The sequence below is a fragment of the Melanerpes formicivorus genome, unplaced genomic scaffold, assembly GCF_026170545.1.
Source record: "Melanerpes formicivorus ecotype bairdi unplaced genomic scaffold, bMelFor1.0.p_v2 SCAF_58, whole genome shotgun sequence".
Lineage (NCBI taxonomy): Eukaryota > Metazoa > Chordata > Aves > Piciformes > Picidae > Melanerpes > Melanerpes formicivorus.
Genome location: NW_027142410.1, coordinates 725371 through 750654, shown reverse-complemented (window position 1 = coordinate 750654; position 25284 = coordinate 725371). Strand labels below are relative to the sequence as shown.

Here is a 25284-nt window from a genome sequence, read left to right as displayed (position 1 = left end):
CCCCCTTGCTTTTCCTTCACTCTGGGCTGAGGGGTCCTCCATGGTGATGGTGCAGGAGTTGGTGATGGTGCAGGAGTTGGTTTAGAATAGAATAGAATAGAATTAACCAGGTTGGAAAAGGCCTTTGAGATCATCAAGTCCAACCTATCACCCAACACCATCTAATCAACTAAACCATGGCACCAAATGCCTCATCCAGTCTCTTCCTAAACACCTCCAGTGATGGTGACTCCACCACCTCCCTGGGCAGCACAGTCCAATGGCCAATCCCTCTTTCTGTGAAGAACTTCTTCCCAACATCCAGCCTAAACCTCCCCTGGCACAGCTTGAGACTGTGTCCTCTTGTTCTGGTGCTGGTTGCCTGGGAGAAGAGACCAACCCCCACCTGGCTACAACCTCCTTTCAGGTAGTTGTAGAGAGCAAGAAAGTCTCCTGTGAGCCTCCTCTTCTCCAGGCTAAGCAACCCCAGCTCCCTCAGCCTCTCCTCATAGGGCTTCAGATCTGTCAGCACACAGTCCTGTGGGGCTCTTGGAGTGATGTGATTTGTATGCTGAGGCCATTGCATTGGTAAGACTGGGAGCTACCAAGACCCTGAAAGGAAGGGTCAAGGAAACACAAGGGGATTAAAGTGGTCCACTGTTGTCAACAATGTGCTGAATGGTTGGAAACCCACCACAGGCAAAGAGCAAAACTTCTTTATTCTCAGTTCTACTGATCCCTGGGGAAAGCAGGAGGAGGAAAACTGAGTGCTGCTATTGTAGACAGGGAGCTCTTGCTGTCTGCCTGTTCTGCTTGGGCAGTGTCTTTCTGTTTTCTGTCCCTGCCATGTTCTTCTTCATTTCCCAAACTCTTTGGCATTTTGAGGTGCATGTTTGAAGTGTAGCAGATTCTGCTTTCCTCCTTCCAGCCCAGGCATGTTTTTTTGTGTGATTTGGGTCTTTTGATACGATGTCACATTTTTAAAGAGGAGAGAGAATTTATGGAGGAATCAGGTACTGTATTCCCTGCAGGAAGTACCTGCTCCCCACCTTGAATGCTTGGCCCTCCTTGCTGCCTGAGAGCTGGGAGAGCTCCTTCCTGTGCTGGCCTGTATATGCTTTTGCTGTTTAGAAAGGGAAATGGGTTTGCTCCAAGCTTCTAGTGATTGTGAAACCAACGTGTTTATCGTGGCTCAGGCAGCAAGTTCCTGCAGGCACTGGTACCTGCTGATGTGTTCTCCGTCCTAGTCAGTGTGGAAGTGGAAATGAATGTAAATGTGAATTGTACTATCTGCCAAACCACTGCTCCCAGCTCATGCTGGGGAGGTTCTAATCAGGGGCAAAGGGGAAATAGTTTGGGCCTCATCTTTTTTCACTGCTGCAGCACTTGTCCTGGATATGTGCCTGGAACTGAAAATTGAAGAATGAGTTCACTGAGCAAAGAAATTAAGCTATCTAAACAATTATGTTTCCAGAAAAACATTGTAGTGGCAGCCAACAAAGTTTCAAGCAAAGTGACAGCTGTGTCATTCTCAGAGGACTGCAGTTACTTTGTCACTGCTGGAAATCGACACATCAAGTTCTGGTACCTGGATGACAGCAAAACCTCCAAGGTGAGAGAAGGTGCAACAAGGCCAAGCTGTGAACAGGCATTTCCATCTTACGGCAGGGTGGATTTTGCCCCACTGAGCTGTGGGAACTGGAAACTGTTAGATTTTGCTGGGATTCAAGCATAGTCCTCTACCCCTGGGTCTCAAGTTGTATTCTCCCTATGGGTTGGTAGCACCAAAGTTTGTTTTATCCCACAGTGAGGTAGAGGTATGGCTCCTGGAGCCTGCATAGCAGCATGCTTGCTCTTTAGTAGTCACATAACCCAAAGGACAGAGAAAAACCCCAACAAAACAGAGAAGAGCTGCAGTCAATGAACATTTTGGAATACAGAGGTGGGGAGAGTGGTTTGATGTCGGTATGAGTATCTCAAAATGTTGTCAGTGTTATTTTGAAGTGTCAGCTAGATTGTTTAAACCTTTAGCCATGCTTCTCTGAGGGACAGAATTCACACGTGATAATGGTTCAGTATGCTCATGAACAGATGTTCCTGCTTCATAGCATCAGAATTGTTTCAGCTGGAAAAGGTCTCTAAGATCATGCTTGGGCTCTGCTTTGGCATATGGCATAAATCATGGGTTGACCATGGAAGGGTTATTGCAGTGGTTTGCCCTGCTGTCTCTGGGTCCTGTGTTTGGATGTGTAGTTTCAGTGGCACTAACAGTGCTCTGTGCTACTGGTGGTCCCCATACACCGTGCAACCAATAGGTCTGCAGCGAGTCAAACATGCCTCTCCTCAGAGGCTGCTTGCAGCTCTCTTTCTTGGAGCCATTTCAGTACTCAAGGCTTTTTCTAACAAACTGTGTTTTATTTCTAGGTCAATGCTACAGTCCCCTTGCTCGGTCGCTCAGGATTGCTTGGAGAGCTGAGGAACAACTTCTTTGCAGACGTGGCTTGTGGAAGGGGCAAAAAAGCTGACAGCACCTTCTGTATCACATCCTCAGGCCTGCTCTGTGAATTCAATGAAAAAAGGCTGCTAGACAAATGGGTGGAGCTGAGGGTGAGTTTTACATCCTCCTGTCCTGCAATATTTGTGCCTGCTGAAGCAGAGCAGGAACAACAACTAACAAGGGTACAGGGAGCGCGAGATGCTGGGCCACCAGCAGCGAAAGTCATTGGGTCTCTGCCACTTTGTGATCTGTTCTGGAAGGCCAGGCAAAAATAGTGTTGCTTCTTGGCAAAGGGGGTTTATTAATCATTGAGGCTCTTTCATTCTCAACCTCAGCGTTACAGTTACTGCTCTTCTGGCAAAGCAGTGTCCTTATGTAACTTTGGCCACCCCTGTGTTGTCCCTCCTGGCTTGACCTGGAAAAGTAGGAGTTCTAGAAGGGTTCTGATTTCTCTCCATCCACCAATGTTTTCCTTGGCTTGTGCATCTCCAGTGCAGGTTCCCAAGGTACTAGTTGGTTTGACTATTCTAAACCACCACGTTACGCCATAGTTAGAATGTGGTTGTGCTTATTTGCCTGCAAGATGCTCACCTGAAAGGATCCACTGTATTAAAATCAAGGGGGAAAAAAAAGTCTATCCATGCTGCCACTCAAGTGAAATGCTTCTTCTTTTCTTTCGTTTCCTCTCTAAAATCTGCCTTTCCCTCTCGCTCAGAATACAGACAGCTTCACAGTAAGTTGGAAAAAAGCTTTGCATTGAACTCATCCCCCTGTCACCACACTCCATTTTGTGCCATTTTCTGTCATTGGTACAGATCCCAATGGGAGGGGAAGAAAATCCATTCTTTTCTTAGTCCCTTGTGACAGGTAATGTATTGGTGTGAGGTGCTGCTGCTTGTCTGCCAGTGGTGCTGAAGGTCACAGAGGAGCAAAAAGCAACATTCAGAGTAAGACTCAGCAAATGTATAGCTCTGCTGACCTCCACCACAATGGATGGCAGAGGAGCTGGGCCTTTTCCTTAACCGCTTGGAATCTGCAATACACCTTTGCTAGGAAGCTCCTCAGAAAGGAAAGATGGAATTTTAGGGTCTCCTTACTCCCAGGGCTTGAGTTCATTTCACTTCAGCTCTTCTGACCATGGTCCTTTGTCTGTCAATTTGCTCTTCTTCCCGTTGTGTGTCTGGTGACCTTTGAAGCGAGAACACATTGCTTATTTGCCTTCTTGTGTGCTGTGTCCTCCCCAGACCACTGTGGCAAACTGCATCTCTGTGAATCACGACTACATCTTCTGTGGCTGCGCTGATGGCACCGTGCGGATTTTCAACCCTCTGAACCTTCACTTTGTCACCACCCTGCCCAAGCCACACTTCCTGGGAACAGACATTGCGAGCATCACTGAGGCCAGGTACCGTGGAGAGGGTGGAAGGGGAACAAGGGAGGCTTGTGGGGGTTAGAACCCCTCCCCAGATCTTTGCTATCTGGTGTGGGCCCTGTTTATGGATTACAACTGGCAGCCTGTTGTAGGTCTCCCTGAGTCGTTGAAGCCCTGCCTCGCATGGCTGGGCTACAGCCCACAGCTGGTTGCTGGACTATACAGCATATCTTGCTCCTCTTCTCCCTTGGGTTGCTTGGGCCTGATGGTCTTTTGACATTGGTTGCTATGAGCAAGCAGATAGAAGGCACAGAATGCTGTGGTGCACTTCAGTTGTTCTAGTACTGTGGCAAGTTCTTTGCTTGTCTCTGGTGAGGGCTGAAGGCTCTTCTCTGTAGCAATGTAATGACATTGCGAAGAGACCCAGGCTCTCCTGGGGTGTTTTTCCAAAGGCTCCTTTGCAGTCTTTTATAGATCCAAATCTACTGTAGTTTGTAGTTTTAATTATTCCTCAATTTGTGCATTCTGTTGTCTTGTTTTCCTACCTTGCTCCTGTATCTTCTGCCTTGTCTCCCTGTTTCTCACCTACTGAGCTGGGTAGTGTGATTTCCATACAGTTGTCAGACAGCTTGTGAAGGCTTATGCTGAAGAGAACCCTTCATGTCTTGCTGTTTGCCAGGCCTGGTTGGAGCCTTTCCCAGTGTTCTTCTTTTGGCCTCTTTCACTTCTGTCACTAGTGGGGAAAGTAATCCAAAGGTGTACAAATCCACCAGCCACCATTCCACTGGCTATCTGGAGTTCCCAAGTCTACAGATGGATACTCTTTTGGTTTCTTTTCTTTGTCTTTTGTTCCTCCCTTTGCATCTCAACAGGTTTTCTTTAAACCTTTTGTAAGAACTTGAGGGAAAGGGTCAAACAATGCATTGAATAGTCTCCCTCCAGAGGATCAGTAGGTGATAAGGATGTTCCATTTAGGAAGCCAGAAAAGGAACTCTCTCAATTTCTGGTGTTACCAGTTTCTGTTAGTGCTGTGATTTAACACATCCAAGTGCCAGGTTCTGCACATTGGCCACAGCAACCCCATGCAGTGCTACAGGCTGGGGTCAGAGTGGCTGGAGAGCAGCCAGGCAGAGAGGGACCTGGGGGTGCTGGTCGATGGTAGGCTGAACATGAGCCTGCAGTGTGCCCAGGCAGCCAAGAGGGCCATTGGCATCCTGGCCTGCATTAAGAACAGTGTGGCCAGCAGGAGCAGGGAGGTCATTCTGCCCCTGTACACTGCACTGGTTAGGCCACATCTCGAGTCCTGTGTCCAGTTCTGGGCCCCTCAGTTTAGGAAGGAGGTTGACTTGGTGGAACGAGTCCAGAGAAGGGCAACAAAGTTGGTGAGGGGCTTGGAGCACAGCCCTGTGAGGAGAGGCTGAGGGAGCTGGGGTTGCTCAGCCTGGAGAAGAGGAGACTCAGGGGTGACCTTCTTGCTGTCTACAACTACCTGAAGGGAGGTTGTAGCCAGGTGGGGGTTGGTCTCTCCTCCCAGGCAAGCAGCACCAGAACAAGAGGACACAGTCTCAAGCTGCACCAGGGGAGGTTTAGGCTGGAGGTTAGGAAGAAGTTCTACACAGAGAGAGTGATTGCCCATTGGAATGTGCTGCCCAGGGAGGTGGTGGAGTCACCATCACTGGAGGTGTTTAGGAAGAGACTGGATGGGGTGCTTGGTGCCATGGGTTAGTTGATTAGGTGGTGTTGGATCGGTTGATAGGTTAGACGCGATGATCTTGAAGATCTACTTCCAACCTGGTCCTATCCTATCCTATCCTATCCTATCCTATCCTATCCCATCCTATCCTATCCCATCCTATCCTATTCTCAAGCAACTGCATACACGGACCCTTTAAAAACACTCTGTGCTGCTCTTGGGCATCAGCTGAGCAGCAGAGATATTGATGTGATTCTTAACCATGCATTTTTGGGCTGGTTACAATCTTAACAGCAGTTGTAACATTTTTAATGTTACTTCCAAAGCAGCTCGAAACACAAGACTCCTTATATTCCCATGCATGCCGGAGCTTCTCTGTGGGATGCCAGTTGCCTGCCATGAACTGCTCCTAGTTGTATCAGTGACTTGATTTTTTCATAGGTTTTGAGCTGTTCTCTTCTAGTCCTCAAAGCTTTGTACCTGCAGAAGCAGGACTCAAATTGTCTTGTGTGCTGTATGTGCTTTGGTGCTCGTCCCTGCATCTCCATGAGTCCTTGTAAATTACCTGCTGTCAACTGCCTGGCACTGAGGTTATAACTACCTTATTTGATGTTATTAGGAGTTCTGTAGGATGGCTGCATTCACCTCAAGTTATGAGAGCAGCTCCTTCTCTATGTGCATGGCAGCAGGACTTGATAGAAGACACACAGGGTTCACATGGTGTGATCGTGGTCTAACCTGGGGCAAAAGGGGTTTTATTGTTCTGCAGAATCCCTCTGGTATTAAGTTTGCATTGGAGAGCTTGGCTATTTAGAAGGGACTGTACCCATCTACATTTTCCCATCTGGTGAGCTCTTTTAAGCAGCACCAAGATGGGCTGTGTAGTGTGGGGGTGGAAGGGAAGCATGTCAGACAAGCATCTGCTGAAATGAAATGTTTCTTTGTCCCTTGTGCCAGGGTGCTCCCGTCTTTGAGTGCAGTACTTGCTCTTTGGCTTGGTCCCACACAAGAGCAGTTCCTGCAATCAGAGAACAAATATAGTACCCACCAAGAGATGATCCCCACCCTCCCCTGTGTTTTGAGCTTATTTGACTTGGATTTTACCACCTGGCTGTGCAGGAGTAAATGATGATCTCTGGTGATGATCAAATGTCCAGTTTGGCCCTTCTTCAGGGAATCTTGGTTGCCATCTATGGTGGGACTCTGAGCTGGATGGCAAGGAGAATTAGTTTTGCCATAGGACTTCCAGGCTTCTTTTGGGACTCTGGTTGTTCAGGAGACAAATCTTCCCAGCCGGCTACACTCCCTGCTTACACATTCCACAGCGTAGTGTTACCTCGCCAGTGCCCTGTGGAGAATCTGAGCACTCCTGCTTCACCTCCTGGCTCTGACACCCGGAGGGCACAAGCTGACCGGGTTGTTGTTCTCTCTTTGTGCAGTCGCCTTTTCTCTGGTGTGGCTGATGCAAAGTATCCAGACACAATTGCCTTGACCTTTGACCCCACCAACCAGTGGCTTTCCTGCGTCTACAATGACCACAGCCTCTACGTGTGGGATGTCAAAGACCCGAAGAAAGTGGGCAAGGTGTACTCCGCTCTGTACCACTCTTCCTGCGTGTGGAACATTGAGGTATGCTGTCTGCAGACATGAGTGCTGGATTGCAGCTTTCAGCCAAGGAAGCCATCTAAAGAGCTGCCAAAGCTGAATGAGAACACTAACTGCAGAGAGAGAGAAAATCAACTTAAATTTCAAAGTTTCTTCAGGGTTGGAAGGGACCACAAGGATCATCTAGTTCCAACCCCCCTGCCATGGGCAGGGACACCGCACACTAGATCAGGCTGGCCACAGCCTCATCCAGCTTGCTCTTAAACACCCCCAGGGACGGGGCCTCGACCACCTCCCTGGACAACCCACTCCAGGGTTTCACCACTCTCATGGTGAAGAACCTCCTCCTCACATCCAGCCTGAATCTCCCCACCTCCAGCTTCATTCCATTCCTCCTAGTCCTATCACTACCTGAGATCCTGAGAAGTCCTTCCCCAGCCTTCCTGTAGGCCCCCTTCAGATACTGGAAGGCCACAATGAGGTCACCTCGGAGCCTTCTCTTCTGCAGACTGAACAGCCCCAACTCCTTCAGTCTGTCCTCACAGGAGAGGTGCTCCAGCCCTCTGATCATCCTTGTGGCCCATTCCTCCTGTGGTTCATGTGGTTGACACGGGGCTTGAGTTGGAGCTGGGGCCAGTTCTTTGGCTGCACAGTTGAACAAATGTGGTAGAAACAGTGTGTTACAGGGAAGAAAGTCTCTCCGGTAAAAGGTGAGAGGTGGGATAAGGAGCACAACTGGGCAAAGCTGAATGCAGGGGCTCCTTTCACAAAATGCACAGCAGTTTACTGCTGACCTCAAAATTTTATTTGAGGTCAGTGGTGAGCAAGTGCTTCCCCATGAAGAAAGGGCTGAGATCTCACTTTGGGTCCTTCTAAACCTGTTCTAGGACATCTGGAAGTAGCCTTCCAAGTGGCTGTCATCTTCTCGTCTGTCTAGTTGGCTCTCCCTCAGGGGGAAAACAGGAAACAATGTAATTGTTAATATGCTGAAATGTGTCCAAGAGTGGTCAGGAAATGGGGAAGTGGAAAGAAAGTAGGAAGAGATTGCAGACTCTTTTGGCTATTATTTATTAATGGCATCTCACCCTTTCCTTCTGCATTACCAATCGACAGTGGTGGTTGGAAGTTGCAGACAACCGTGCAAGGTTTTTGTTGCATTGCTGCTGCATAGTCTTTAAGGTGTTGTCTTTGAACTGTTGGAAATAAAGGATGTTGGCTTGTCACATGCTTCCTAAGGAGATGTTCTATGTTCAGGGAAGCTCAGTGAGAATTTGTATGAAGTGAACATGAAAAGCAGATTTTCACTAGGAGAACTGATTGGCTCTTGCCTTTACAAAATACAGAGGACAACCCTTTCATCTTTAGCTTGAAACTTGCTACCAGTGTCTAGGATGCCAGCTGCCAGGCAGTCTCATTCAGAGGTTGTTTTTACCTGCCCTTAGATGTACCCAGAGGTAAAGGACAACAACCAGCCATGCCTCCCCCCTGGTTCCTTCATCACGTGCTCCTCTGACAACACCATTCGCCTGTGGAACACTGAGAGCTCCAACATTCATGGCACAGCCCTGCACCGAAACATCCTCAGCAATGTAAGAGCCTGGGTTTGATCACCTCCCTGCCCTTGGGGTTTCCCTTTCTCGTGCATAGGCATTCCCAAGTTAATGCCCAAACTTCTTTGGATGGCTAAGCCAAGACAAGCTTCTCTGTAAAAGAGCACAAGTCTGCTAAAATGTATGAACAAACACTAAGGGAGTATCAGGTGAAAGATAGTTTGTCTGTTTGCAGAAACCACCCAAGGATTCATCAAGCTTAGTCTCTTCCAAAATGGCTCATGCCATGTTCTTCCAGAAAGCTGTTCCTCTGTGATATGTAACCACTTCAAGATTAGTTTGAAAAAGTTGCATTAAATAAAGGCAGAGGTTTGGGAGATTTGAATGAGAAAGAGTTTACACTCACTTCATCTATATCAGAGGGAGGATAATGATAACAAGCAGTGATTACTTATGGGTGGTTGTTCCCATTCTCAGTTGAGCTGGAAGATCCATGGGCACAACAGCCCTGACCTGCCTGTTGTCAGCAATCTGCTGGTAGTGGAAAAAGTTCCTGCTTTTTCTGTTGGTTCTCAAAAGGCATGGGCTGACTTGGATGATCCCTAGAAGTCTTGGCAGATTCTGACTGTGTCCCCTGATGTATTGTGATCTCTAATCCCAGAGCTTGTCTGCTGTGTGGGAGGTGCTGTTAGTTTCTAGCTTGAAGTGAAATCTTTTGCAGGAGTGATTGTGAGACAGCTGTGAAACTTTCATCCTGCAGTATGACAGGGCTGTGTGCTTGCTGCTAGCTAAAAGATCCCTCTAATTGCAGCCTTGCTGCCAGTGAAGTGTGTGTGTTGGCCAGGAGCCCAGCTTCTAAGGCAGATGCTTTAATATTTTGTGACCAGCTCATATTTCTGGGTGTGTTGTGTTCTCAGGACTTGATGAAAATCATCTATGTAGACGACAACACTCAGGTACTTCTGGACACTGATTACAACACAGCAGGAAGTGCAGAGAAAGCTGATGCACAAGTGATGGATACAAAGGTGGGGATACGCACTGTCTGCGTGAGTCCCAGTGGGGAGCACCTGGCCTCAGGGGACAGGATAGGCACCCTCAGGTAATCCCAAAATGCTGCTGCTGCAGATTGCAGGCTGGGCAATCCAAATGAATCAAACCCAGGTCTTGCTAATTTTATGAAACGCACTGCAATCAGCCATTTTGTGTCTTAGGATATATGAGTTGCACTCTCTGAGGGAAATGCTGAAGGTGGAAGCCCATGATTCCGAGATCCTCTGTCTGGAGTACTCCAAACCTGATACAGGTAAATGCTGTGGAGCTTCTTCCCTTCTGCATAGGAATGTAGTGGTGAGCAAGTCAGAATGTCCAGCCATGCTATGTCAGGTATTTCAGTGATGAGCTACTTCTGGATTTCAGAGCAGGCTTGTAGCAATGGGCCAATAAAGCCTGACATTGAAAAAGGGTTCTTTCTCATACTTGGAATATTTTAGGTTGATCTTGAAACTTCTGTCTGTTTATATAGTGTGAAATCCAGGGGCCTTCCTTTATGTCCATGCATGGAGTTAGCTACACCATCATGTCTTATCTCTTGAAAAGCCATTTTACAATAGTGACTGTAAGAGTGAATGACTTTTTAGTAATGGTCTTGCATGCTTTTTAACTTTCTGACAGGCTTAAAGCTCTTAGCCTCAGCCAGTCGGGATAGACTGATTCACGTCCTGGATGCTGGGAAGGACTACAGCCTGCAGCAGACCCTGGATGAGCATTCTTCTTCCATCACTGCTGTGAAGTTTGCAGGTAGAGAATCATGGTCTCCCTCTGAAGCTGGAAGACTGCTGTTTTCCCATTGTGGCTGTAAACTAGTTCTAGCTGCTTAAACACTGGATTAGGCCAGGCTAAAGCTGGAGCTGCTTTTTTTGTCATCTTCTAGCTGCAGAAGGTGGCATCTGGCAATATTTGTGTTCTTTTTCCTATTTGTTTTTTCTCCTCTGTTGCTTCTCCACTCAAGAAACTTCTTCTGATTGAAGTCCTCAGCATTTCTTTGGACAGCTATTTTTTGTTTGTGAGGAGAACTGTGGAAGTCATTCTCCATAAACCCAGAAACCCTCAAAAACCATTTGATGATTAACTAGTCACAAATAACTTTGTTAATGCAAACCACTCTAAGACTTTGCATTTATGGTAGTGGAGCACACAGCATCCCCAGTACTCAGTTATTACTGAGAGCCACATGTTAGTGTGGTGTATTGTGCATTTGTAGGGAAGCAACAAGGGTTGGCTGCTCTGCCAGGGAAAGCCAGAAACTGAGACAGAAAGGCCTCACTGGCCTTGGGGAAGTCCCATAACACCTGAGCAAGGGGGAACAGATCAAGTGCAGTAACAGTAACCAGATTCAGCCGCTGGTCTGGGTCACCAGACAAATCAGTAGTGGTAAGACAGATCAGCATTTCAAGGTCAGAATCAGTCTGGAGACAGTGATCAGGGTCAGCTGCAGTTCAGTGTATGCCAGGCAAGCCCATAGCAGCAAGGTGGGTTTGAGTTCAAATTAGGAAGCAAATGGGTCAGGGTCAGGATTTGGAGCCGAAGGCTGCGTGGCCAGGCACAGGTGTGTTAGGGTTCAAGGGTGAGAGCCTCAGCCCCTAAGTGAAGGGACCTTGCTGAAGCTTCATAGCAGAGGTTCTCCAAAGCCACTGTGACACTCTTTCCAAGGAGCCCCACAGCCAGGAAAAGTTACTCTGATAGGTCTGTCTTAGCAATGAGCTGACTGAATGCAGCCAGCTAAATAACTAGGAGGTGGGGGAGCTGCGCTCAAAGGCTGCTAGGGAAGGCCTTTGTGCTAGTCTGTCAGCCAAAATGCTGTTGTTCTCTTAAGTGGGTGCAGTTCGAGTGCACTTGTGTGGTACTGGATCCATTTTTATTATGTGGAAGTTTACCAGGGGTTGCAAAAGAGTGCTAAGGGAAGAAGGGAGATCTGATCATGCAGTAACAAAGGGCAGCAAGAAATGTGACTGACTTGAAGGACTGAAAAGTGCCTGTTGTCTGTTTTCAGCTCATACTGAGTATGAGCTTGTCTTCTTGCCACAGTGTGCTGTGGCACGTAGAGAATTAACAGGTGAGCATACTGTTGAGGGAGAAGACAGAATTACAACCTAATCTGTTGTGCAAAGCCTCAGACACGATGATCTTGAAGGTCTCTTCCAACCTGGTTTATTGTTCTGTTCTGTTCTGTTCTATTCTATTCCTGTTCTGTTCTATTCTATTCCTATTCTGTTCTATTCTGTTCTGTTCTATTCTATTCTGTTCTATTCTGTTCTGTTCTATTCTATTCTGTTCTGTTCTGTTCTATTCTATCCTTATGCACCCTGAGCACTACCAAACGCTGCGAAGGGGCTTCTGTTTTGCTGCGGCGGGTAGGAGTCAGTCATAGCTAATCATTACAGGAATAAATGAGCAGGGGTAGAAATAGCAACATTTCCCCCACCTTGCATCTGCATTCATCTTTGATCAGCTCCTGCTTTTCTGTTCCAGCCAACGATGGGAAAGTGAGAATGATAAGCTGTGGGGCAGACAAGAGCATCTATTTCCGCACGGCGCAGAAGGTAACCTTGCCACAGCTTTTTGTGCTCTTGTTGAAATAATCTCTCCACAAAGGAACTCCTTTAAAGAGTGGTATCAGAGTTTCTGTAGGACCCTGTTGCTATTTCAGCTTTAGTGTTTCCCACTGACTCAGTGTGAGAGGTTACACCTAGAAAACTAGTTCTGTGAAGCATGCAGCAGCTGCTCCCAGGCTGACCTCGCTCAGTGAGGGGCAAAGCAAAGGATTGTTAGGATATTTGCTTTTCTTTTGCTGCCAGGGCTATTGTGAGTAGTAGTAAAAGAGTGTGGGGTAGAAGGAGGACTTCATTGTGCCACCAGACTGAGCTGCTTCTGGCAGACCTGGTTAGTGGGAGTCATAGAATCAATAAGGTTGGAAAAGACCTCAAGGATCACCAAGTCCAACCTGTCACCCAAGACCTCATGACTACTGAACCATGGCACCAAGTGCCACGTCCAGTCCCCTCTTGAACACCTCCATGGATGGTGACTCCACTACCTCCCTGGGCAGCACATTCCAACAGCTAACAACTCTCTCTGTGGAGGACTTTATCCTCACCTTGTGCCTAAACTTCCCCTGGTGCAGCTTGAGACTATGTCCTCTTGTTCTGGTGCTGGTTGCCTGGGAGAAGAGACCAACCTCCACCTGGCTACAACCTCCCGACCCCAGCCTGCAGCTCTGCATGGGGTTGTTGTGGCCAAAGTGCAGCACCCAGCACTTGGACTTGTTGAATGCATCATGTTGGACACTGCCCATCTGTCCAGCCTGTCAAGGTCCCTGTGCAGAGCCCTTCTACCCCCTAGCAGATCCCAACTTGGTGTCATCTGCAAATTTACTGATGACTGACTCAAACCCCTCATTCAGATCATCAATAAAGATATTGAAGAGGATGAGGCCTAGCACTCATCCCTGGCGGACCCCACTAGTGACTGGCCTCCAGCTGGATGTGGAAGGACTAGTTGTGCTGGCTGTGTGAGAAGTTCTATCTGTGTTTAGGAGTTTTCAGTAATGGGTTAGCTACTTGATTTTGACACAGCCTTTACCACACTCTTTAGACAGGAGAAGGGGTTCAGTTTACCCGAACACATCACATTGTCAGGAAGACCACTCTGTACGACATGGACGTGGACCCCAGCTGGAAATACGCAGCTATCGGATGCCAGGATCGTAACATCAGGTTAGTTTACTTCTTGTCTGGAAAATGTTTATGCAGTCACATCTGAGTTGGCCAAGGTGATCCCCTCTCCATGGTTGCCTCTAGGTTCTTTGACACGGCATTTTCACACAAATCTGAAGCCTCACCTCGAACTCTGTGAGGCTAAACTCTACCTTTCCTCTTGCTGATAAAAAGCTGTGGGTATATCTAAATGCCTATGGGAGTCTTGTGAGAACCTGTGAAGTCCTGTTGAATAGCTGGGACTGTAGGAACCTAAAACTGAGCTAGGTGTGACTGCCTTTGGCCTAGTGGAATCCATTTGCTGCTCCCTTTTTATCCGTTTCTCCACTCTGTTTCTTCAAAGGAGTTGGGCTGTAGCTGTGTCTCCTCCTGTTTTATCTGGGTGAGATCCCCAGAGTTTTGTTTATAGCTAAATGCCACTACTGATGTAGTTAGCATTTGTAGTCTAATGTAAAGAAAGCTTCTTTCTCTCTTAACCCTTTCCTTTAGTATGAAGGAGCCACAGGTATTTTTATAGCAGGGAAGACTTACTGGGGCTTACTAAGAGCTGTCCTTGCTGCAAAACCAATAGCCATTACAAGGTTTTCTCCCTCCCATTCGACCTCTCCTGCAGTGCCATGATGCTGTACTTGTCTTTGATTATAGGCTTGAGAATCAAGACTCAATTTTAATTCAGATAATGTGATATTATGTTGTCTGGTCTTGTTCCTCTGCATTGCTTTCAACATGGTTTCCCAAACCATTGAAGTTACTGGTGGTGATAGTTCCTAGAGGTCATTTCTGCAAATCTTGTGGCTTGACCCTGTATGTCATGTGAAATAAGGAACAGAAAAAGAAAAGGATCCTGGTGACAAGACCCACACAGCAGTATCTGGGCAAGATGAGAGATGTTGTCTTATGTCATCCCCCTCAGGGTTTTCAACATAAGCAGTGGGAAGCAGAAGAAACTTTACAAGGGATCCCAAGGAGAAGATGGCACCCTCATCAAAGTAAGCTATTTCCTTTCTTTTTCCCATTTTCCTTTTTTCCATTCCTTATGAATGCAGCTCAGGGCTGCATGAAATGAAATGCAAATCTGAACATGGTAGCTTTTTTCCTTCTTCCTGCATACTTTGTCCCTTATCCTCCTGCTGCTTTTTCCTACCTCCATCCTGAAGGGCTGGTGATGTATCTGGGTTCCATCAGGTTAAACAGGCAAGGAATCACTGGATGCTGAAGTTGATGTATAACTCCTCTCTCTGTCCTGTTTCTGAAGTGAGGCATAGGCCCATGCTGTAAAAACAAGTAGGACTCATGGGAATGGTTCAAAGCTGTGCCAGGGGAGGTCTGAAGTGGACATTGGGAAGTATTTCTTTACCAGAAGGGTAGTCAAACACAGGAACGAGCTTTCTTACAGAGGTGGTTGATGCTCTGCATCCGTCAGTATTTAAGAAGCATTTGGACAACACCCTTAATACATGCTTTAACTTGTCAGCCTTGGTCAGACAGTTGCACTTGGTAATTGTAGGTTCCTTCCAGCTGAAACAGTCTAGTTTATTATTGATGGGTGTGAACATCTGGGTAACATCTCAGCCCTGGTGAGACCCCACCTGGAGTACTGTGTCCAGTTCTGGAGCCCCTATTACAAGAGGGATGTGGAGGTGCTGGAACGTGTCCAGAGAAGGGCCAGGAGGATGATCAGAGGGCTGGAGCACCTCTCCTATGAGGACAGACTGAGGGAGTTGGGGCTGTTCAGTCTGCAGAAGAGAAGGCTCTGAGGAGACCTAATTGTCGCCTTCCAGTATCTGAAGGGGGCCTACAGGAAGGCTGGGGAAGGACTTCTCAGGATATCAGGTAGTGATAGGACTAGGGGGAATGGAATGAAGCTGGAGGTGGGGAGATTCAGGCTAGAGGTGAGGAGGAGGTTCTTCACCATGAGAGTGGTGAAACCCTGGAATGGGTTGTCCAGGGAGGTGGTTGAGGCCCCGTCCCTGGGGGTGTTTAAGAGCAGGCTGGATGAGGCTCTGTCCAGCCTGATCTAGTGTGGGTGTCCCTGCCCATGGCAGGGGGGTTGGAACTAGATGATCCTTGTGGTCCCTTCCAACCCTGAATGAAACTATGAAACTATGAAACTATGAAAAAGGGAGAGCAAAGCAAACAGCTTCAGCATCACATCTTCTGTTCTCTTTCTCTTTGCCTATTGTATTTGCTGAAAGGGTGGGTTTTTTCAAGCTAGAGTGATGAAAAATACACACTGCACTGTGCTGCTGGTAAGCTCAGGTGCTTGGTTATATCCTTTTCAGACCACAAACCATGAAATATTGCTGGGAGCTGGATTTTTGGTTTTAATATCCCTTGGTTTGGGTGTTTTGTTGGTTTTTGTTGGGTTTTTTCATGTGTGGCTCAAGTAGGGAATCTTGATTATTTTTCATGTTGCTTTGTTCACGTTTAGGACAATTGCATAACCAAGGGATTAGATTTTTCATGTTGCTCTGAGATAATACACATTGCAGTCTAACAAGGGAAAGCCAAACAGTGACATTGGAAGCAAAAGACCACAGCAACAAACTAACTATAACCAAATAAAGTTATCATTATTTAGATACCATGTCTCCCTCAAAACCCAGACGTTTTTGCTCAGCTCTTTAAAGTTCTACAGAGGACAAAGCAGGACAATTGGTGACAGCAGCTGTATTTGTTGTGTAGTGCCACTGCAGACCTAGTGAGGCATCTGGAAGGGATTTTATGTTTGATCCACGGTAAAGCAGCAAATGGGTGTATATGAAAAGAAAACCCAGCCCAACTCAAAGAGTTACTAATGCTGGAGATTTGACAGCATCATTATCAGAGACGGTTTCTTGTATCACAGTATTCTGGTAGTGTTGAGTTGTTTTTTTATTCCTCTTCTCAATCAATGGGGGAGTCTTTTAAGAATTCACTTAAATCTCTCCACTCTGATAATTTTTGCAGGATGCTTTTGGCATGTGTGTGGGGCTTTGTGTTTTTCTTTTGATCTTTGTGGTTAAAAGGAGGTAGGAGAGAATAGAATAGAATAGACCAGACCAGGTTGGAAGAGAACTTTCATAGTTTCATAGTTTCATTCAGGGTTGGAAGGGACCACAAGGATCATCTAGTTCCAACCCCCCTGCCATGGGCAGGGACACCCCACACTAGATCAGGCTGGACAGAGCCTCATCCAGCCTGCTCTTAAACACCCCCAGGGACGGGGCCTCAACCACCTCCCTGGACAACCCATTCCAGGGTTTCACCACTCTCATGGTGAAGAACCTCCTCCTCACATCTAGCCTGAATCTCCCCACCTCCAGCTTCATTCCATTCCCCCTAGTCCTATCACTACCTGAGATCCTGAGAAGTCCTTCCCCAGCCTTCCTATAGGCCCCCTTCAGATACTGGAAGGCCACAATGAGGTCACCTCGGAGCCTTCTCTTCTGCAGACTGAACAGCCCCAACTCCTTCAGTCTGTCCTCATAGGAGAGGTGCTCCAGCCCTCTGATCATCCTCCTGGCCCTTCTCTGGACACCTTCCAGCACCTCCAGATCCCTCTTGTAATAGTGGCTCCAGAACTGGACACAGTACTCCAGGTGGGGTCTCACCAGGGCTGAGCAGAGGGGGAGGATCACCTCCCTTGACCTGCTGGCCACACTTCTCCTGATACAGCCCAGGATCTGATTGGCTTTGCGGGCTGCAAGAGCACATTGAGAGCTCATGTTGAGCTTTTTGTCCACCAGCACCCCCAAGTCTCTCTCCTCAGGGCTGCTTTCCAGCCAGTCACTGCCCAGCCTGGATTTGTGCCTGGGATTGCCTCGACCCAGATGCAGGACCCTGCACTTGCTCTTATTGAACTTCATGAGGTTGGCCTGTGCCCACCTCTCCAGCCTGTCAAGGTCCCTCTGGATGGCCTCCCTTCCCTCCAGCTGTCTGCTGCACCACACAGCTTGGTGTCATCAGCAAACTTGCTGAGGGTGCACTCAATGCCACTGTCCATGGCACCCACAGGGATGTTGAACAAGACAGGTCCCAGGACTGATCCCTGAGGGACTCTGCTTGTCCCTGGCCTCCACTGGGACATGGAGCCATTGACAGCCACTCTTTGGGTGCGGCCATCAAGCCAGTTCCTTATCCATCTAGTGGTCACCCATCAAACCCATGTGTCACCACTTCGAGATCATCGAGTCCAACCTATCACCCAACACCATCTAATCAACTAAACCATGGCACCAAGCACCCCATCCAGTCTCTTCCTAAACACCTCCAGTGATGGTGACTCTACCACCTCCCCAGGCAGCACATTCCAATGGGCAATCACTCCCTCTATGAAGAATTTCATCCTAACATCCAGCCTAAACCTCCCCTGGTGCAGTTTGAGACTGTGTCCTCTTGCTCTGGTGCTGGTTGCCTGGGAAGAGAAGAAACCAACCCCTGCCTGTCTACAACCTCCCTTCAGGTAGTTGTAGAGAGCAATAAGGTCTCCCCTGAGCCTCCTCTTCTCCAGGCTAAGCAACCCCAGCTCCCTCAGCCTCTCCTCATAGGGCTTGTGCTCCAAACCCCTCACCAGCTTTGAGAGAGAGGTTGAAGTCTGTCCATTGGGGGTGCTGCCTTCACAATGGAATAGAAAGAATTAACCAGGTTGGAAAAGACCTTTGAGATCATCGAGTCCAACCTATCATCCAACACCATCTAATCAACTAATCCATGGTTCTCCATCCAGTCTCTTCTTAAACACCTCCAGTGATGATGACTCCACCACCTCCCTGGGCAGCACATTCCAATGGCCAATCACTCTTTCTGTGAAGAACTTCTTCCTGATATCCTGCCTAAACCTCCCGTGGCACATTACTGCATTCAGTATAAGTGTCTTTAATATCTGATTAGGATGGAGATAGTTTTAAGTTTAGTTGGTTTGGAGATGCATTCTGGGATGCTGGATAGCCTGCTCATCAATTTGGAATCCTGTGGGAGCTACTTACATTTTATTCTGTTAACTACTAGGACTCTCTTGGGTATTCTGGACCATTTTCATGCAGTTTGAAGGCACTTTCTCACCAGCTCTTTGCACTTCTCTTCTAAACCAGGTACAAACAGATCCATCTGGTCTTTATATTGCAACCAGTTGTTCTGACAAGAACCTCTCCATCTTTGATTTCTATTCTGGAGAGTGTGTGGCAACCATGTATGGACATTCAGGTAAGGCACCTGAACTCTGGAAGTGGATATTTTCTGCTGATGACTATGCAGCAGGGTCTGATACCAGGAAAAGCTTTCTGATCACAGAACCACAGAATGTTAGAGGCTGGAAGGGACCCTGAAAGATCAACAAGTGCAACCCCGCTGCCAGATGGGGATCACCTGGAGCAGGTCACACAGGATGGTTCCTCCCTAAAACTAGAGTTTACCCTGCAGCTATTTTGGAGTAGGTTGTAGTTGAATGGAGTTGTAAAAGCTTGCTTCCTTGTAATTCCAGCTTTTTTCAGACTGCACTTTGCATTGCAGAACACAATCACCCACATGCTTGCCAGGCCATGTATCTGTTTACACAGTTTTTCTAATAGTCCTTAAGGCAGTTGGTGTTTTTTTGGGGTATGCTAAGTTTCATCATATACCCTCAGCTCCTACCACACAGGGGTTGCTTTATCATAAAGAGACTTCAGTCTTGGTGCTTAATTTTGTTGTTCTCTTTCCATGCCAAGCCCAGATTCCTTGTTAAATGCTTATGGTAATTGGGGCATATTGATCTGTGAAGCGTGTTGGCTTTCATCAGCGCTGGAGTTACAGATAGGCTGTTTGGCTAATGATCTCTTCTGCCCATTGGCAGGGGATGTAGCTTTATTTTGTGTTTTTTTTTCTTGTGCTTTATTTCACACAGAGATTGTAACTGGGATGAAATTCAGTAACGACTGCAAACATCTGATCTCTGTTTCCGGTGACAGGTAAGAGAAGCTTGTTTGTATCAGCTTATGCCATCTCACACTAGATGTAATGTGTATCCTGAAGGAAGGTAGGTTTGTTTTTTTTCTTGTAATAAAAAAATGCTTTATGAATTACAAATACATTTCAGAGCTTTCTGAATCTTAATTTTCTCCTGTGGGCTGAGCTCACAGTGCTTATATTAACCTTCTGTGGAATGAGGCGCTCATTCGAAGTACATCCCCTGTGGTTTTCTGAGTGTAAGTACTGTTCCCTGCTGGAAAGGAGGCAGGAATATGGCCTGTTTCCTCACCAGCCTTCAGGTCTGTAATGTAAGGCAGCTTGTGATGTTCTTACCAGTGATGCCAAAACCTTGTCTTGCAGTACTCCTGTTGGTGAGGTGAATGAGCCTGTCTTGCAGCAAAAGGGACAGGCCTATCCCCATTCTTTGATCCTGTCCATCTGGTCCCCTTCCCCACTACCCTAAGTCAGCTGTGCTGTGGCTGACCCCTCATTAAGCTGATTCAGGTCACTACATCAGCCCCCTCCCCCTGAGCTGAGTTTTCTGCTGATTTAGTGAGCTAAATCAGGTCACCAAAAGCTTAAGTAATCACTAGCCAGAGCCCAAGGGAACAAGGGAGAGGATGTGCCTAACGTGATGATTGCAGAGGTGAGTGGTCCTGCCGCTTTGGGAATTGGTGAATGCTTAAATCTCAAATGCTTAGGTACATAAACACTGAAATAAATTTTTTCCTTTGAGAAAGATGGTTCCTGAAGTACTATTTCAAGGCCAGAGCAACCCAGATTCTCTACCTCTTTTCTATTAATAAAACACAATTGAACTGGTAAAAGAGTTTTAGAAGGCGAGTTGTTACAGAACATAGAATACATCACCTCAAGTCTCTTTAGTTGGTCTTTCAGTAAGAAGTAACTTTAGTTTCTCTCTTTCTTTGCCTTTCATGTGAGTGAATAGATTAGGGGAAAAGTTGCAAAAGAGAGTCCTTCTTTTTTTTGTGGATTTCTGATAAATTCCAGAAGCATGGAAGGTTTGAGGTCCTTAGTGATCCTTGTGATTTAGGGCAACATTCTCTTACTTACTATTGCCACGAAGGAAAGAATAGTATTTTTCACTGAGGGTGTGCAGGAGGTGGAGAAGAAGTTTGCTGTAAGGAAATTCAGAAGCATGTTTTTCAATGGAGAACAGGAAGATAGTCTGTTCACAGACATCAGCATGTGCTGAGAATAAAACAGAATAGAAAGAAAAACAGATGAGGAAGGCCACAAGGACTGGAAGACCCATATGAGAAAAGTACTGCAAGGGGGGAAGAAAAAAGGCAGCAAAAGGAGTAGGTGGGAACATGCTTTGTGTCAAATGTTTAATGTTCATACTGTTTGCTGCTCTGGGTCTGCAACTGTGGGGGTGGCAAAAATGAACAAACCAGATTTGCTTTCTGAGTTTTGTTTCCTGCTCTTCAGTATTTTTCTCAGCAGCAGTTGATGGTTGCTGTTACTCTGGAAAGAGCTGCTGCTTGAGGGGAAGCAGCTGGCTGCCTCAGGTTGCCATAGTTCCCAGATGCAGTGCCTCACCACTTTCTGCTGGCTGAAAAGCTGGGGCGGGAAGATGACGGCACACTGACTGTTGAAGGGAAGCGTCTGTGTGTGGCTTCAGTAGCTGGGAGTGATGCTCCTGAGTGTTGTGACAAAGGCAGTGGCACTGGGGGCAGGAAGGGAAGCTTTACTTTTTCATTCGAATCTCCACAGACCACAAAGTGGGGCTTCTGTTTTCTTTCTGAGTGGTAGGAATATAAAAGCCTTTAAAAACGTCTTTTCACAAGAGGAGAAAACAGAGAAGGTGCAGGCGTCCAGGATCCTGGCACATGCAGCACTTGTCTCCGGTCAGGGAGACTGAAATTCGTGGCCATTGTTCAAAATGGCAGAGCAAATGGATTTTTACAGACTAGCAAGGAAGAAGGGAAAGCCCCTCACTGAAAACTCCTTTGTGAATTGGAGTGCCCATGAGTGCGGTGGCCCTGACGGGCCTTGAGGAAGTGGATTAAATCCTCTTTGAATTCCAGAGCGGGCTGCAGGGTTTTGTGAGCGATAGCAAAAGCACCGCCTCTGTTTCTACGTCAGTGTGAGTGTACCCAGCTAGACAGGAAAGGTGGGTGAGATGAAAAGAGTTAGTGCTGAGTTTAAAGTTCAAAGAGAATGGTGGTTACTTTACATTCTAGTAGCTGAAGATGAGATACGGTGTTCTCTAACGTGATGAGGAGTTTTTTCTTTATTTAATTTAGGTTTTAGCCAGTTGTCTGAAGAAAGTGAGATCATGTTGTTTGTTTACCCTCTCTCAAACACTTCTGAATCCATTGACCAAATTCTTTAGGAGTTTTCTGAAGGGCATCTGAGTGAAATATTAACAGCAGCCTGAGTACAAAAAGCACTGCCGCGTAACCACAGCCATTATTACACCCCAGAAACTCTGTGGGGTGGTGGGCATGAGGAAGGCCTCACCCATGGGAGCAGTTGCAATCGGATGCTTCAGCTTAGCTACTGTCAGAGGATGCCAAGAACCTCTGTAGGCTCCTCTTATCCTCCTGACCACTGAGGAACTTGTCATGGCATTTCCTCCAGCAGCTGGTCAGATAGGAGTCCGTGCACATATCTCTGTGGTTGTTCTTGCCCACAGGGAGTCAGCCAGGCAGGTTTTAGCCTTTTGTCATGAGGTTTGTGATGGGATTGAATTTCTGTAAAGCTGTTTCTATGTGTGTGTCCCTGCCACAGGCAGAAGGGTTCTTGTTTGCCTCCACAATGGGAACTGATGTCGATAAACTGAGCTGAGACTTGACCTAAGCCTCACCCTTTCCCTCTTCCAGCTGTATCTTCATCTGGCGTCTGAGCTCAGAGATGACCATCAACATGCGGCAGCGACTGTCTGACATGAAGCAGAGAGGGAAGCAGGCAGAAAAGTCTCCTCCACACAAAGCAACTGGACTCATGAGGTGAGCAGAATAGGCTGGGAAGAGGTGACTGGCTTTCTAGGGTTTAATGAAGTATAGCATTGAGGTGCAGCTGTAAGTTTCCTCCTCTCTTCAGCAAAATGTTCTCTTGTTCTTCTGTTGCATTTGCCATGGGTTTTGTGCCTCCCTTCTTTGGGTACAGAAGCCTGACTTTGATTTTCCAGACATACTTAGTGGTGTTTAACTGATGACAATATATATGCAATGCCCCTTGTATCTTCATTGAGTTGAATGTTGTGGTCAAAAACTTCAATAAGCATCTTACCCGGCACTACCGAAGCTGGTACACAGCATCCCACCAGGGAAGCCTTGCTCCTTCATGAAGAAAGTTCTCTGGACCTAGGCTGAATTTGATTTCCAAGCTGTTTTCTGCAGTGTCACTACTAAGGTATGAGCTGTTTGAGTTTGCCATTTTGATTATCGCTCTGAAAGAGTCCTTGCAGTTGTGCTGTGTCTTTGTGAAATATTTTCCAGAGGCTTTGAAAAAGGTCACCTAAAAATAATTGTAGTATAAACAATAAATATAAAAATCATTTCCATGGGAAAAGTTCTTGGCAGCTAAATCACATTATTATTTTTTGCTCAGTAAACAGCATGCCTAAAAACAGATTTGCCACGGCCTAGAAACTGAGTATATCTAAATTTATCTGGTGACCTTTCTTTAAAAAGTGGTGCTTAAACACAGACCCTGTTTTTAAGCAGAGCAAGAGTGACAGGGGATTATGGATTATTAGGGTAATATATTTGGTTTCTCTGTAGTTAGTAAGTAGCTGAGTCTGATTGGAGTGTTAGCAGTGCAGGAGAGAGTTCTGAACAAGCCAGTGTGGGATCAAAGTGGAGAAAAAACAACACACACAAAACTTTCATGGCATGTTCCTCAATTTTCCCCCTCCAAATGACTACAAATTGAGTTCTGGATACACAATTGCCAAAACACTGGAGGACTTACCACAGTGGTGGTTGTGTTGAGTATCGCAAGGACCTTCCCACTCCTTTTGGGAGCAAGTGATGTTGAAACAAGTCTGTCTGCATAGTTTCATTTGGGAAAGTCTTGATCTGCTCATTCTTGAAACGAGTCTTGTCTAGTAAGTGCTTTTGGTGTGGATGCTGGGAGAACTCAGGAAGCCTTTTTTTTCTAGCCAAAATTCTGGAGCTGTCAGGCAACATGCTTTTTATAGCAGACTCTCCATCGCTCCAGCAGCTGCAGCCTTACCCTAGGCAGGCTCAGCCAGTGACAGATAATCCCGGCCCTCTTCCGCATTAGGTGATACTTGTTTCCGTCACAGACGCTTGCTGAAGGGCGGTGTTACTGCCACGCCAAGCTCAGAACTATTAAACTTGTTTGGTAACCTCTTTGCAAGCCTGGAACCTACTTGTCTGGTCAGCTCTGAAAGCTTGTTTTCAGTTTTGATCGACTGCCGTGGTCACTGGCGACCTGCAAAGACAGAACTCCAGAGCATTTTTGGACTGAGAACTGAATATGGAGGAAGAGCCTCTTGGACCAGCGTTACTGAGGTGGGAGAAGGAAAGCTAATGAACTCGAGTAAGATTGGTTTTCTAGGTGCCCTGTACCTGCCCTGCTTGTGTTGCCAAAATCTGGCTGTGTAGGTTGCAGTGGAGAGCTGGGTTGCTCCTTGCAGTGTAAAACTGTTGTCTCAAAAGGACTTGCAGTGTCATAAGCAAGCCCCCTGCCTGGTGATACGTCATTTCTTCTACTAGGTTTTCTCTGGAATAGTGTTGCTAGAATTTGGTGAGAGAAGTGATGCATTCTGCTAGCTCCATAGTTTGAGTGTATGACAGGAGGAGTAATCAAAATGATACTGGAGAAACAAAACTGAGCTGAGCAGGCAGTGGGGAACTGAAAATTTCCGGTTTAGGGCAGTGCTGTCTTTATCCAGCTGCAGCTGGCGGGGAGGGAATTGGCCCAATTTAGTAATATCTGAAGTGTAAACACACAGAGGATGCCTTTCTGGGTCAAACCAGAGCTCCATGAAGCCCAGTATTCTGCCTGTGACAGTGGCAATGGAAGGTGATACTTAGTGAGATGCTCTGTGAGCCTTGTTTTATGAACCTTTCTGGCCCATTTGACTCATGCTCAATTGTTATGTTAGGGGTGCTGGGAGGTGCATCTCTACCTGTTCCCTTTAGTATTTGGTCACAGACCCATTGTCCCCTGAATTTGTGTAAATCCTTTTTGAACTTTGTAATATCATCTGCTTCTGCAACCTCCTTTGGTGATGTGTTCCCAGGGTTTACTGTTGTCTGTGGAGAGAAGGACTTTTTTGTCTCTATAAAACTATACCCCTGCTACTTTCACTGGAAGCTCCCTACTTCTGAATGTTGTGAGCTTTGGTCAACTGTCCTTCTACATCCAGCTATCTCTAGTCCCCATGGATTTGTAAACCTTCACCATGACCTCTCTTCAACCAACCTTCTCTCCAAGCTGACCCTTTTCAGCCCCTCCAAAAACTTCTAGAAAGACTAAATCCTCTGAAGGGGTTTTCTGACTCAACCTCTCTTCATCCAACCTTCTCTCCAAGCTGACCCTTTCAGTCCCTCTAAAATCTTCTAGAAAGACTAAATCCTCTGAAGGGTTTTTCTGACTCAACCTCTCTTCATCCACCCTGACCCTTTTCAGTCCCTCCAAAAACTTCTAGAAAGACTACATCTTCTGAAGGGTTTTTCCTGACTCATCTTTATGGGACCTTGTGTTATTTTGGATATAATCTGACCTGTGTGACCCACAGTTCTCCACAGTGCCCCTGGGAGGCTTTCAGTTCTGCCTTCAGGTTGTGACAATTGCAGATGTCTGCTTTTCTTTCATCTGCTGAACGTGAGGAGCTTTGATTGTTTGGGATAACAGAACTTGTGCCTGACTGATGGTGCTGGTAC

At 46.8% G+C, this 25284-nt stretch overlaps 1 protein-coding gene across 4 annotated transcripts in view; it reads left to right on the top strand.

The window, feature by feature from the left end:
- Nucleotides 1–25284, top strand: part of MAPKBP1 (mitogen-activated protein kinase binding protein 1) — a 124391-nt gene that overhangs the window by 73717 nt on the left and 25390 nt on the right. For 3 of the 4 annotated variants that reach the window (XM_068161397.1, XM_068161399.1, XM_068161400.1), the window contains exons 7-21: nucleotides 1454–1591; nucleotides 2404–2586; nucleotides 3192–3209; nucleotides 3721–3881; nucleotides 6981–7170; nucleotides 8589–8735; nucleotides 9614–9798; nucleotides 9911–10002; nucleotides 10371–10496; nucleotides 12228–12298; nucleotides 13350–13471; nucleotides 14385–14460; nucleotides 18544–18655; nucleotides 19335–19398; nucleotides 22249–22374. In XM_068161397.1, coding sequence (XP_068017498.1) covers nucleotides 1454–1591; nucleotides 2404–2586; nucleotides 3192–3209; nucleotides 3721–3881; nucleotides 6981–7170; nucleotides 8589–8735; nucleotides 9614–9798; nucleotides 9911–10002; nucleotides 10371–10496; nucleotides 12228–12298; nucleotides 13350–13471; nucleotides 14385–14460; nucleotides 18544–18655; nucleotides 19335–19398; nucleotides 22249–22374 — 1811 coding nt within the window. The remainder of the gene's footprint in view (nucleotides 1–1453; nucleotides 1592–2403; nucleotides 2587–3191; nucleotides 3210–3720; nucleotides 3882–6980; nucleotides 7171–8588; nucleotides 8736–9613; nucleotides 9799–9910; nucleotides 10003–10370; nucleotides 10497–12227; nucleotides 12299–13349; nucleotides 13472–14384; nucleotides 14461–18543; nucleotides 18656–19334; nucleotides 19399–22248; nucleotides 22375–25284) is intronic. The other variant, XM_068161398.1, reaches the window with a different exon arrangement.